At 34.1% G+C, this 14,259-nt stretch overlaps 3 protein-coding genes across 3 annotated transcripts; all 3 read right to left on the bottom strand.

The window, feature by feature from the left end:
• Positions 1–258: 258 nt before the first annotated feature.
• On the bottom strand, positions 259–3,240 carry LOC106110799 (potassium channel AKT3-like). Its single transcript, XM_013292706.1, has 5 exons — positions 3,023–3,240; positions 2,155–2,326; positions 1,615–1,782; positions 1,443–1,531; positions 259–647 (listed from the first exon to the last, which is right to left on the bottom strand). The coding sequence occupies exons 1-5, from the start codon at positions 3,045–3,047 to the stop codon at positions 376–378; spliced, it is 726 nt and encodes a 241-aa protein (XP_013148160.1). The 5' UTR covers positions 3,048–3,240; the 3' UTR covers positions 259–375.
• A 161-nt stretch (positions 3,241–3,401) lies between these two features.
• LOC106110770 (putative neuropeptide precursor protein) lies at positions 3,402–5,933 on the bottom strand. Its single transcript, XM_013292672.1, has 5 exons — positions 5,728–5,933; positions 5,108–5,233; positions 4,750–4,987; positions 4,524–4,673; positions 3,402–4,437 (listed from the first exon to the last, which is right to left on the bottom strand). Exons 1-5 carry the CDS (start codon positions 5,801–5,803, stop codon positions 3,894–3,896), a joined length of 1,134 nt encoding a protein of 377 aa, XP_013148126.1. The 5' UTR covers positions 5,804–5,933; the 3' UTR covers positions 3,402–3,893.
• A 1,978-nt stretch (positions 5,934–7,911) lies between these two features.
• Positions 7,912–10,703, bottom strand: LOC106110914 (peptidyl-prolyl cis-trans isomerase-like 4). The gene has a single exon (XM_013292870.1). It carries the CDS (start codon positions 10,561–10,563, stop codon positions 8,224–8,226), a length of 2,340 nt encoding a protein of 779 aa, XP_013148324.1. The 5' UTR covers positions 10,564–10,703; the 3' UTR covers positions 7,912–8,223.
• Between the last annotated feature and the right edge of the window lie 3,556 nt (positions 10,704–14,259).

Raw genomic sequence — 14,259 nt, 5'->3', positions numbered from 1 at the left:
TCAGCAGCAGCGTCAGTCAACGCTTCGTATTACCACACATTGCAATGCGTGGGTCGAATGAACCTATTGAAAAATAGATTTAGCTTTAACAATTATATCTTTTTGACCGCTTTGTATTTTAAATACTTGTGTTATAATCAGACTTTTAAAAGTCATAATCCTTAATGCTTGACAAGTCTATTCTCAAATTATTATACCAGAAGTTAAGTTAATTTAAATATAAGTTTAATTAAAATACCATATAAGTTTGGGCTTTAATGATAACTATGAAGTAACCGTTATACTTTTTTCAAATCTTAAAAATATAAAGTTAGTAAGTATAATAACAAACAGTATAGACACTTTAAGGGTAGGGTTTCAATAACATTGGAAAGGTCAATAAAATTTGCTTAAAAACGTATAAGCATTTCTACACTTGAAAGACAATGCGACATCTATAGGTGTTTGATTCCGATGGTTTATCAAAAATAAATCAGCTCCAAGGTTTATGAGAATCTGTATGAGGGGACAGTTGTCGCTCATAGCTGCGAAGTGTAGGGCTTGTCGGCCTCCTGGAGCTTCTGGGTCGTTAATGAGCGCACCTTTGTCTATCAATAGTGCAAGTATCTTCGCTTCTTCGTCAGTCGGTGTACACATCATGACAAATTCTGGGAATTTAAATGTTAAAATATATTAAACTTCATTCGAGAAAAAGAGAATTTATTAGGCTATTTTATACTAGTTATTCAGATATTATTAAAAATGTCTTTTTGTTAAAAGACTTCCTGATAGTACAATTATCAACGTTTCAATAGCCTAGGAAAATAATTTAAAGATAGGTTCGAGTCATCACTTAGAACTGACGTAATTATTAAAAACATATTTGTTCTAATTAAAGACTAGAATCGTTACAGTAGAAGACTATGCCTCTATAGCCTGATTTTAAGACAAAGAAGTATGCTAAACTGTTAAGATATAAGTAAATAAATGAAAGATAACGTATTGTTTTTTTATTATCGTGTAAACTGCTCGTACAATTTAGAATTCGAGTTAGAAACAATCAGACGGTCTTCAGACGCTTTTGTCTCGTCAGCACAATGTATAAATTCGGTCTCAGCAGTGGTGACTAAGCTGCCCGGTCAAGTGGGCCGGGCTGGTGTTGCTATACCGGTTTGCAAATCGCCTCTGCCATTCAGTATAAATGGCACAGCTGACTCATGTTTTGTACTCCTTCCAATTTTATACTGAACATCAATCGACAGTTGCGAAATGATAAATGCAATATATATCAAACTAGAAGGTTACGACTACCTACACTACGACCTATTTTTTTAATTCTTACTAGTAAATCAATAAAAAAGTTCGCACGATCAATTATATTGATTACAAATTAACGATTATTGAACACACGTTGAATGAAGTATAAAGTATTGTTGGTTGAAGGAAATGCAATTTTAACTTACGAAGGAAAAGTCCCGTATCCATTGGCTTTAATCGAGGTATTAATTTAGCACCGTAGTTAAAGAGAAGATGTGCCACTTCTAGAGACGGCCTGCAACAAGGTACTTGAGTATGACACTATTTTTGACCCTGTGTATTGTAAATAGCTTTGTATGATTGTACTTAGTTAGTTACCTTCTCATAAGAGAAAGGGATAATGGCGTCATACCGAGGTTATCCTTAACGTTAGTTTTGACACCAGCTTTAAGGAGTAGCATGATTGTTTCGATGCTGTCAGCGCACACCGCCAAATGGAGAGCATTCCGACCCAGATGATCCATCTGCTGTATATCCACACCTTGTCTACCAAAGTAACAAACGATGGATCTTACTAACATTATAAATGCAAGTAATCTTAGAGTTTGTCTCCAACTGCAGAACGGATCTCGATGTTTGGCATAGTCGTAGTGCATAGTCTGAAAGAACACATGAGCTATTATTTTTAATGATGATATAATTGAATGAGCAGATCTAAATTATTCTTTGTCCAACTTCTGCATTCGATTGATTTTCACTTGATAATAACTGGTCTATAAAAATGTTGAACGTACTCTTTGCTTAGGGTATAGGTAAAAGATGTTAACCTTTTATGTTTAGATTGGTGAATTCTCTTTGAGTATTATTTCTTATTAACAAAGATTCATGTTAGTTCAATGCAAGATAACTATTTATCACCTGATAAGGATCTCAAGCATTAAGTAGTTGCCAATTTCTGCAGCAATAAGGAATTCCTTATCCTCATGGATGAGAGCAACGGCTCTTTTCAGCTGTGCATTATGGTACGTTTGTCTGTGTGATGAAACGTTAGCGCTTTGAGCATCGGAATGTTCCGATGAAGTTGATGTTCCTGTCGAAACAAAAAAAAATCACTAACTGTTTCATTTTAGATAATTTTTCGGATGTGGAACACCTATAGATATAGCTGTTTGATGTTTATTTTACAGACTCTTGGATAAAGAAGTAGGGAAATCATTTTGCCGTTACCTTTTATTTCCTTTGAAAAGGAATCAATTAGTCAGTTGTAACTTAATACTGAGTTGTGCTAATTGAAGTTCCTTGTTACAGACAATTAGATACTTTGTTTAATTACTTAATTACAAAAGGAAAAGGAAGATTTGAAATAATAACTAAATAGAAAATATTGAACAATGAACCAAATCATTTATTTTGACTACATAAATAGCAATTTAAACTTTCAAAGCGTGTAACAAAAAACAGTCTTAAAGAAAATAGGCTACTCATTTGCCAAATAAGTACACGTTTCCCACAAGAAACTATGGCGCATTATTAAATCGTCTGAGTCGATCGATCAAGTTGTGAGTGGATGGCGTTGTTTTTCATATTATTGCTTACATATTTATTATAAACGGCCACTTGGTATTGGCCAGTCTGTAAAGTTCCTTGGTTTTTCATCAAATCAACAATGTGATAGGGCAATACCCGTTCCGAAAAAATTAAATATAAACCAGATTGGCATAGATCTTTTCCTAAACGAAACATAAACATTCTGAAATATTTAAGGAACCAAAGGAACGATTCGTACTTTGCCCGTATCGGAACCAAAACATCTTCAACGTTTTCTATCGAGTCCACACACTCGCTATCTATGTCTTCTAACCTACTACCGCTTATTCTACCCGTACTAAGGTTGTCCTTCTTCATATCAACTTAAACAAAATTAAATAACTTAAATTAAATTGCAACGAAAAGGATTGACTTTTCCATAAGTTCACAAGATCATTGAAAATCGTTGACATTTAATGGAAAAATCAGATTATTTTTTTATATGATTTATAAGATATAATTATAGGATAAGGAGGTTTACTTGTTTTAAATATTCGAAATATTGTTGGAACATTTAAATAAGAACTCAGTACTACACATTCACGGGGGTTTATAAATTGAAACACAAATTATTGGATTACACTAATTTAATATAGCAGTGTTAATACCATTTCCATACATCGAATACATCTAAATACCATTAAAATGTGAAGTTTTACCTCACCATTTGCAACTATATTCGAACCTGAAAATACATCTACAAGTTGTCCGTATTCCTGAATTGATTAAAAAGATATGTAAGAAACCGAGGTAGAGAAGAGTAGAACAAACATAATCAGCATGACACATATTTCATGTTTTATACTATGTTAGGCCATAATGTAAAAAAGTAAACAAATAAACATAAGATTTATCTAGTTCTATATGCCTTAAATCTAATTTGGTATGTAACTATGAACTACACATAGAATTAAATGCGAAATAATCTCCATATATGTGAAACTTTGTAATCGCCCATTCAGCGGAAAAACCTATTCTTACATTTTTTTATCAATTAACACCGAGTTACAGAGAAATAATTTAAATATAGAAGGAATTCTTTAAGGGATAAGCATCATTATAGAATGCGTTTAAAGAATCAGTCGTCGATAAACGGGGATATCTTGCTCCTGCACACGAGGAGCGGAGCGCAGCAGCTCGGCGAGGGTGTAGAGATCGTCGCGGGGACGGTAGTTATTCTGGTGCATCATGCCATCCGACCGCTTCCTTGCCACCATGAATCGCTTCATCTTGTTTGCGTACTGCCTCTTACGACGAGCTTCTTCATACCTTTGCGCCATCTCATTCGGGTCTACTTGGTATAAGTCCGGCAAGCCATGAGTAAGCGCCATGCGGTTCTGTTCGGAAAAGTAAGAATGACGCGGGAAATCTCTCTCGCGGGGCCCCACTACGACCGGCTCGTTGTACCAAACATCGCCATTCTCGTCCACTTCAGGCTGCTCGTCGTCTAGTGCATTCATTCGGTTGTACCATCCGTTGTGTTCCGTGGCCGCTGCCCACGGGTTGGCGTTCCATTCTTGCTTCCTGCGTTCCTGAGCCTCCCAAAGATTTAATAGAGCTCGGACATCAGCGGCGCTCAAACCCGAATCACGTTTGCGACGATCGGAAATAGGTCTGCAAAATATTACGAACATGAGATACAATTTACTTAGGTTAACTTGTTTTGTTTTAAATTGACTACTTGAGTTGTTTTAAGTTACCTAAAGTTCTTTTTATTTCCACCAGAATTTTTTGTAGCCGTTTTCGCCGACGCTGCTGCTCCACCAACTTTAGTTCCGCTTCCCCGCTTGAGACGATGGACATCGTGATCTTGAGACGTGGATTCTACTGAAGAAAGGACATCCTCGGGCCTAAAACATAAGTACAAAAGGCGTAAAAAATAGTAGTAATTTTTTTTAATAAAATTATAATAAAACATTTTTTTACTTCATGTTTTTTTTTCCCGATCCAGATTTAGTAGCGACTTTAGTGGCTGCACCCGCTCCTCCCACTTTAGTGCCACTTCCGCGCTTGCGTCGGCGAGAGTCGTACCCGGATGATAGACCCTTCATGGACGGCGGCTCTCCGTACAGTTCCGACCGCATAATCAAGTTGTCCAATTCGCCGGTGGATTGTGGGTTATCAAAACGTTGGTCAACATTCTGCTCGTATGCTTCTACGTTACCTAAAGAAAACAACTTGACTATTATAATTTTAATTAGTATAGTAATTATTGTATTATTATTTTATAGTTTTGTTCAGTCTACCTTGATTATAAATTAATGCAGAAAAAAAAGAACCTTACCTTCCTCGCTTAAGGCAAGCGGGTACGGTTCCAGGTCATTCTTGTCACTCTTGTTGAGGAACAAGGATTGAGTGTCGTCTTTTGTCTGGTCCCAATTATCCGGCAATTCGCCGATTTGAACGCCATCTTAAAAAATAAAACCTATTAATATTTATATAGGTCTATTGTAATGAAAAAAATCTTGTTCTTTTTATCGAGTTTTATTTGTAACTTGGTGTCTAACTAAGTATTAAGAAGTTGCTTTATACATTTTCTTTAAAGTAAAGTAAAGAAACCATCTTGGCACTTGTAAGCAGATTGAGGGAGTGTCGCCCATAAAATGGCGTTGACCTTTTATATTTTATGAATCTATCCCGAAACTCTCCTTAATAAAACTATTCTAAGCTATTTTAAGACTAGGTCTTATGGAAAAGGTCATAGTTTAGCAGCGCTCGAAGGTATTACGCAGTTAGGGAACGGCGCAGCCGAGCCCACCTGTTGCTAAATATAGAACGCGGATCGATAAATTCAACATTGGTAAAGAAAATTCACTATAGAGATACATCATACATTAAAAATAAATATCAAATACGATAACATGATTGTTAGCTAAATAAAAAATATAAAATCATGTACTTTACCTTTGTTGGTAGGCGCTGGTATGGCGTTAACAACGAAAAGAACCGCGAAAGCCGCGGTTAAACTGGCCAGTAACATGATAACGACGAATTGATTTGTATTAAATATTTATTTAATTGTAGATGATAATTTCAGACGGAGAACAGGATGCGACGATGTGGTCCGCTCAGCTCTGGGAACGAGTGGCGGCGTCGGGGTGTCGTCGGAGAGAAAAGCCCTCCTGTCGATAGCTGGTAGCATGCGCACTGGAAACCACAGGGGGGAACTCACAGCGTTCCAATAATATTATCTAAACAACTTGTTAAAAGATATAGTTATGTATTGTAGAATGAAATTAGGTTTGTTATTACTTATTTACGATAAGGATAATAAATATCAAATCTTTGTAATAAACATTTGGGATTTAGTATAATTTTTAAGTACATTCTGTTTTTAGAATAAAGGGAAAACTGTTGTGTGATAAGCTATTTATTAGTTAAAAGAGATGAAATTTAACTATAGCTTCTAACTCTGCAAGTTTATCGCATCAGTTTTATTTATAAATCGAATTTGCGAATTCGCGAATCCGTCCCTGTATTCAATGACGTCTGAGGTCGAGTTAAGAAGGCCCTTCATAAAACATATTGCTCGGAAAATGAAGCGTTAGGAACGCTGTCGACACCCATTAATTACATTACATTAAACATTTTCCATATTTTTGCGCGTGCCTTAAAGTAGATGTCATCTCTATAGACAGACAGTACCATCATGGCGAAAGACATGACGCCATGAAAATTACATGATACATTATTCATATTGTGTTTTTAAAACCGAAATATGGAATAATCAAGTATGAATACTTTGAGCTCATTTTTAACTGGTTTTCTCTTCTGACCTTAAATGTTTTTGTATTGGTTAATTCTAATTGACTCAACAGATAAGTGTTTGGGTATCATTCCGCACATCATAACAATGAAATGATATATTTCATCTGACTGTATCAGACAGCAGAATAAAGGCCTACCCCAATGCCTAAAACTATATGAGACATGGTCGTTACCAGCACATAGTTACTAGCCCATAGTTCTAGAAAGCAGCTACCATTGATTTTCATATTATTTGAGTTTTTTAATTCTCATTTTGACGACGCCCTTATTAGATGAATTCATTTTTACTTTCTGAATCCAATGATTATTATGACATGATGCTGAGACCCGACACTCCTGGTATTTATCCTAAGTTATGTTGTGGGTAATTGGTTTAGAAATATAAATTAAAAGTAAACTATAGGGGTTAATAAAATTTAAGTAACGGACATTTTAGTTTCGCAGTGATATTCAAAATACGCATTCGTTTTTAGCCTAAAGGTACACAATAGCGAACGCTAACGACAGTCATCTTCTTGTTTAGTCACTTTAACTGTACAAAAGATAACTGACCGAGCCAATAGACCGGCTGGGATTCAACGACGTCCTGTATTCGCACTCGGCCAGTAGGTACCTTTCATTTGTAGCTCGACTTTATTTATTATTTCCTTTCGTACACTTTAAATTAAGATTTATATCGCCACCTGAGTATTTACAATTACCTAATACGTAATTGCATTTAAAAAGTATACTAATTGATTCGTTTTGGAAAATAACCCGCTACAGATTAGACCCAGATATAAAATAAAAACAAAAGAAAAAATCCAAAAAATGCTTTTTCTTAGCTGTTTAAGTAGAATGTGAATCTTATATTGATACAGGTTTTAGCTTTTGGTATTTGGTGGAATTATTCTTGTACATACTAGAACCTGCCAAATTGTTTATAAACCATACGAGCAATAAGGATATATATTGCTATTAAAAAACTACAGGAGCATTAATTCAAAATATTCTACTCAAAAAAAAAAACGAAGAATCTATGTTAATGTTAAAAGTACATTTGATGTTATAAAGTAATATTAATTCTCTTAGTGAAATTTCCAAGTAAAAAGGTATTCTGTATAATATTGAAAGCTCTGAGGTTAAACGTATATGTATGGTATACTATCTTAATGTCATGGGATTTGAATGTTTTTTAATTATAGCAAGTAACTTGAAAGTACTACAACGTACTTTGAAAATGCTTATAAAAGCAGTTATATAGTGTTGTTGTAATTAAACAAAGAGAGAAAACATGTTTAATATTTAATAATGTAAATGGTACAGAAAAAAATACATGAATTTGTAAAGATAAATATTACATTTATTCAGAAATGAAAAAATATATTGCTTGACAATGTTACTATTTATGAGTTTTGCTTTTTCATAGTTTGAAAAGTTAGTTATTTTTTATTCTAGAATTAATTGGTCAATAAAAGTAAACTAGCCTTAGAGGATTGAGAATGGTAAAGAAAATATAAACTGTGCCTCAATTTATATAATGCATTGCTAATTCATACAAATTTTATTCTAATGATTCTCATTGTACAAAGAATTAAAGTTTTCAAAGACCATTTATTGTACTATAAGCTTAATACATTCTATAATTAACTACTATAACTTCTTTCTAGATTTTTTAACTACTTTCTTGACTTTCTTCTTCTGTTTTCTTTTCTTGCAATCACTATTAGAACTTGAACTACTACTATAGCTTGTAGAACTTGAACTTGTTGAACTTGAACTGTCACTAGAGTAGCTACTGCTGCTGCTTGTAGTTGATTCCTTTCTTTTCCTTCTTAACTTTTTCTTTTTACTGTCGGATTCACTTGAAGAACTTGTACTACTGCTAGATGTGCTTGTTTCAGATGAACTATCAGAAGATGTAGACGGCTTCCTCTTTTTATGCAATTTCCTATTCTTCCTGTCACTTGATTTGTTTGTTTGTTTACTCTTGATTTTGTTTTGTTCCTGTTTTTCATTTTCTTTTTCACATAATGGTGATGGCGTGTGAGGCTGCTCCCGTCTGGTTTTTTTATTACTACCACTTATTTCACTATTTTCAAGTTTACGTTTGTGTTTTGAATCATGTTCAATGTTGTGAGGTTGTTGATAATATTTCTTTTCATTTCTAGAACTCTCGCTGCTTATTTCATCTTGATTTTTATGTTTTATGATGGAAGATGAAGATGTCTCTACATAATTGCTTTTAAAATGTCTATTACTATCATTAACATATTTTGGAGGGGAATGAGACTCCTTTCTGTTAGTTTTAGAATTATCGGTATATCTCGTTGGAGATTGGTTTATCTCTTTTTTGTTACTATTAGAATGTATTTCTTTTTTATTGGCATGTTTAGCCGGAGATGGAGATTTTTTTCTTTTATTACTATTCAAGCTTTTATCCCTTTTTTCTATATTTTTGATTGGTGATTGAGATTTTCTTTTCTTTCTATCTTTAGAATGTCTCTCCTCTATGTGACCATATTTGGAAGGGGATGGAGATGCCCGTCTATTGTTATTTTTGATATGTCTTTGACTTTCTTCATTATGTTTGTTATAAGATGATTCTATTTCATTACCTTTAGTATGTTTCTCTCTTTCATTATTATAACTATGGTCCTTTCTATCATTGTAATGGTTACTATGGTGTTTTTCTTTTCTGCTCTTATCAGAACTTTTCCTACTGCTATATGGGCTCCTTTCACGTTTTGATGATGATGATTTGTGATTTTTTGTTCTTGATTTACTTCTACTTCTTTCTCTATCATTTCTGTGGCGTGAATGGTCTTTTTCATGGCTATATTTCTTATCTCTATTACTACTTTGTGACTTATCATATTTGCTCCTACTCCTATACTTTTCTTTATCATTACTTGAATGTAAATGTCTTTCTCTGCTTCTAGATTTAGATTTTACTTGGCCTCTCTTAACAGTTTGTGGTTCATTATCATTAAAATACTTCACACCTCTACCCTTTCCAAGCCATCTCATTTTTGACACAGATTGTGAAAAGTCCACATGAATTCGCCGATCATCTATTAATACATTGTCCATCTTGAAATATGCATCTTCACATGATTGTTTATCAGCAAATTCTATAAATGCATATTGTAAAGAATCACCCGTCTTCTTATCTCTTATGACTTCACAGCTTACAATTTTCCCAAAACGACTAAAAATGATTTCTAAATCATCATCTGATGTCACAGGGTTTAATTTACACACAAACAGTACATTTTCTGGAGGCGCAATATCAGCATCTGGCAAATCACCAACTATCTCCAAAATGGTTGCTCTAGCCTTAGCTTCCTTTTCTTCAACCATTTCTTGTATTTCTTCAACTGTTCTGCCTTGTGTCTCATCAATTTCCTCATCAGGCGCAATTCTACCACCTCTTAAGCGTTCAGCACTCGGTGAAGGAGATCTGGAAGGTGGTGTTAGCCCAGGAGGATCTCTAAAAGGATCTTCGAGTACAACTGTGTGAGTAATCCTAACATCTTGATAAGGACGGTGTGATTCATCACATATAACTTCATTTAACTTACTTAATATTTCCCGACCCTCTGTAACTTCTCCAATAACACAGTGAACTCCATCTAAGGAATCTAAGTCAGGAGCCAGCGTGAAATAGAATTGGGAACCAATCATCATATCATCTGTGCATACCATGGCTAGCAAACCAGCATCTGTATGACGTATTTTAGGCATTTTTTCCCCTGAAAAGAAACGCTTTTGCGGCCCTTCTATAAGGCCCCATATAGACTCGCCACCAGAACCCTCACCGGTCGGATCTCCCGTTTGAGCAATGAAACCACTACGTATTGAGTGAAATAGATTGAAATTGTAATATTTCATCTTGCATAGTTTCAGAAAATTTAAGCAGGTAACTGGTCTCTGTTCTAAGTATAGATCTACTGTAATATCACCAAGAGTTGTTTCTATTACAACTGCCATCTTGAATTAGTATTTTCGCTTACTACTTTTTCATAATTACTAAGAAACGTAATATTTATTCACCGATTCCGAGTTTGACACATCATTTCGTGAAATCCTAACCTCTACGTTTTCATTTTGACAATGTTGATGTCACGTAATGTCATTACAAAACTTGGCTTGGTTTGTAGGGATTTGAAAGAAAATCGTTAAAACTCGATTGGTGACATCGAATTTCCTTATTACTGCTATCAAAAAAATATTTCTCAGCTTAGTTAAAAATGCTTGTTTGTATTGTAAACATTTCGTCAAAAGCTTTTATAAAAAAGTAAAGTATCAGGACAAAAACATTTATTTTTCCATATATTTTGAAATCGTATAATCGAATAAGTTTTGGATCAAAATCGAGACCCGATCTGATTTATTCCAAATCTGTATTTATTGTTCTTCTTAACTGAGCTTAGACTTGACAAAATATCAATTGAATTAATAATTACAATAAAGTAATAGAGATATTTTAGATATAAATTTTAATTTCATTTCCACGAAAATAACAGAAATGGCTGACTGCAGCGCTAACTATTAACAAAGTTGTTATCTACGCGGAGACTACAGACGAGTTGTTTGCGTAAATACAAAAATCATTTAATAGATGTCGCTTATCCTAAAAATTCGAGCTTCGTGTATGTTTCACAATAAATTGAAGATTTTGTAGCCTTTTGATAAAGAAACATCACCAGAAACAGCATAGACTATTTATTAAAAAAAGTGTTAAAAAAGTAGTAACTTAAGCTTATGTTAGATCAAATTAATAGGTATTTATTACAATTTTTAAAATAATGATTTCTGTTTCAATCTTAGTAACACTTGAATTCATATAAATAAACAATAAATTAAAAGTAAAATACTACATTATTAACTATATGTTCACGTTTCTAGAAATCTAATAAAGGCCGTTTCGTTCACCCTCCTTCCGCTCTGCCCTAATAAAGTGAGTATTGAAAATTTACCAACCATTCTTTGAAGAATATAAGGTTAGCGCGCTATGGTTGGCGATCTCACCTAAAGTCACATACAGGTAATAGCATTTTAAGCTCTATTAGTGTACGATAGAATTTAAAATTGAAATGGCTTATATTCTCGCGGCGGTTACAAAATTGTTCACACTGGTGGCCAACGAAGTTAGGCGTCGACCTATCGAAGTAATAAAATAAGCTTCGCCGGATGGAAAATATGATATAAACACGGCGTCACGTCTGTAGGGGGTGAAAATCAGAAATTGAAAATTTTAATAGATCTCTCACAATTGAAATTGAACAATGGAATATGAGACGGTTTTATTATTTTTTTATTAGTCAACTATTGTTAACTAGACATTGGTGAAGGCTTCTCGGAGAAGGTAAATATGGAAATAATTTTGACCATTGACCATTAATTAAAAATTAGTTATTTAACGATTGATAATTCAAATATTGGATCAAGATAAAAAAGATAGAAAAAAGTGCTTTGGAATAACTCCCCATTCATCAATTTATTTCCGAAGCATTTATTTTAAGTTTCATGTCACTTAAACATGCAGTTTTTAGGTATCTTAAAGTGACAGGAAGCGTTGTTATCTGATAATAGACAAGTCGAGATTTTTAACAACATGCATTTGTTAGTTATATTAATACTTTGTTAAGTAATGTTTATTGTAACACCGTCAACGCGTTTGTCGGTGTGGGTCGAGGTGCGTGACGGCGGCGTAGTACGGTGGCAAACATTTGCACTGGTGATTGCCGGGGTTTGTTTGCCGTCGAGTTGGTCCACAATACTTCCACTAGCGACTCCGCACGCCCCGGAATGATGGATTGTTTTATTTATTTAAGTAAACGTTTACAATATTAACATGTTTTGATAAAGTTTTTCCTACTTCGCACTACCTCGTCATGGCTAGATGTACTATAGTTTTGATTTAAAGTTTTGTTTGTACTGTAGATAAAATGTCTTATTGCATGTTTTTGATTTGACATTATTTTGTCATTCGAACAGAGCGCTATTATGACGATAAATTGCAATTTTTGAATGTTTAAATTATCCTATATCTAATACTTAATCCTAAATCTGCATTAAAAAGTAATCAAATACCTCGAGTGAGCGTCAAACCGGGGCAACAAATAAAAAAGATGCCTGCGGGGTAGAGTTCTTGGGCGTCTTTCGTATTTCCATACAAATGTTGCATAATTTAAAGTTCATGTGTCCTTTGCTTTGATACGTAATTAATTACTGTGGTCGACCATCCATATGATACGTTGTGTTGATTTTGAGAACTAAAACAGATTGAAATTTCTTTTATTTACTGTTATGAAAGCAGGAATAAAAATGTTTACCGTCAACTTCCACAGCCCTAGGGATGGGACCGTTATCACAGTTTTAAACGTTGTACTTACATCACGCGTGTGCACCAGATTTATGTTTTTATACTGATTTAAAATATCTTCGTTGTTTAAATTGGAAACAAATCAAATTTCGAACGTTCCACGGGGATTTTATAAAACCAAAATACAAGGCAATAAACGGGAACAAAAAATAATACGGAAAGCGCCCCATTCTTATAGATTTAATCTGTTTAGAGTCCGCCGTAAAACGTCGCCGATAAAATAAAGTGAGAGACGCGCAAAAATCTCCTTGTCTTATCGCCACCGAGCAAGATTACACATAAAAATGTTAAATGATCCCAAACGCGTATTGAAAAAATTTAGGGGAAATGGTCGGAGAAATTGGCCGCGATCTCTCGTACACGATACGTATACTTAACAAATATTTCTAGTGGAATAAATAATAAAAAAAAACTGTTTTATTTTTTTTGAAATATTTATTAAATCCAAAACCTACTTTTTATTAATTTAAGAAATGTCAGTATGGATTTGAACTCTTGAAATGAGTAACAAATGTTTTAATTAAATTTAATATATCCGAGAAAATAGCTAATAGCTGGTATTTAATGTTAATTTATAATGGTAAATAGATAAAAATTAATAGAACTAATAAAATTGATTCAGCATTATTTAGCGAATGAGCCTTAAACAGGGGCGTTCAGTGTTGGTGACAGGGCGTCGCGCGCTCACTTGTCGTTTGAAATCTAATCTTGACGCGTAATCCCGCGCCGCGACTAAAAATACCCATCAAACATCAGCCTGCCCCGTCGCGTTTGTAATCTCACCCATAATAGCCTGTTTTACACGAGGGTAGTATACTGTTATATACCAGATAACAGTGCAGAACTACGATATTTAATACTAATCTACTCTTCGGTATCATTCTCATACCCTCGTGTAAATCAGCATTAGTCCGTAATAGTTCATGTATCGCGTTAAAAATATATGTTAGATTTTAAATTTTCAATTCGATTAGAAACGTACAATTGGCGAGTCTCGATTATTCGTACACCCAAAGCCGTGCTACATACATGTGCGATGTAAAGCTCAATAACTTATAGCTACGAAGCTACGCTAGTGCTACGAAGTGTCTAGTTTGAGGGCTATTTTATTATATGCCTTTTTCACAAACACAAGAATACATCATGACAAACTGTTGTTTTTAAAATTGTTCACTATAACCATTTAACTATAGAAAAGTAAACTGTAATCAATAAAACAATTTTGACTATTGCATGTCTATTATCCACTGGACAAATCTGCAATCAGCAAGCATCGTTTTATTGTAAAATCGGAAGGT

Source organism: Papilio polytes, unplaced genomic scaffold, assembly GCF_000836215.1.
Source record: "Papilio polytes unplaced genomic scaffold, Ppol_1.0 DF824191.1, whole genome shotgun sequence".
NCBI classification, from domain to species: Eukaryota; Metazoa; Arthropoda; class Insecta; order Lepidoptera; family Papilionidae; genus Papilio; species Papilio polytes.
This window is presented reverse-complemented; position numbering and strand designations above follow the sequence as displayed.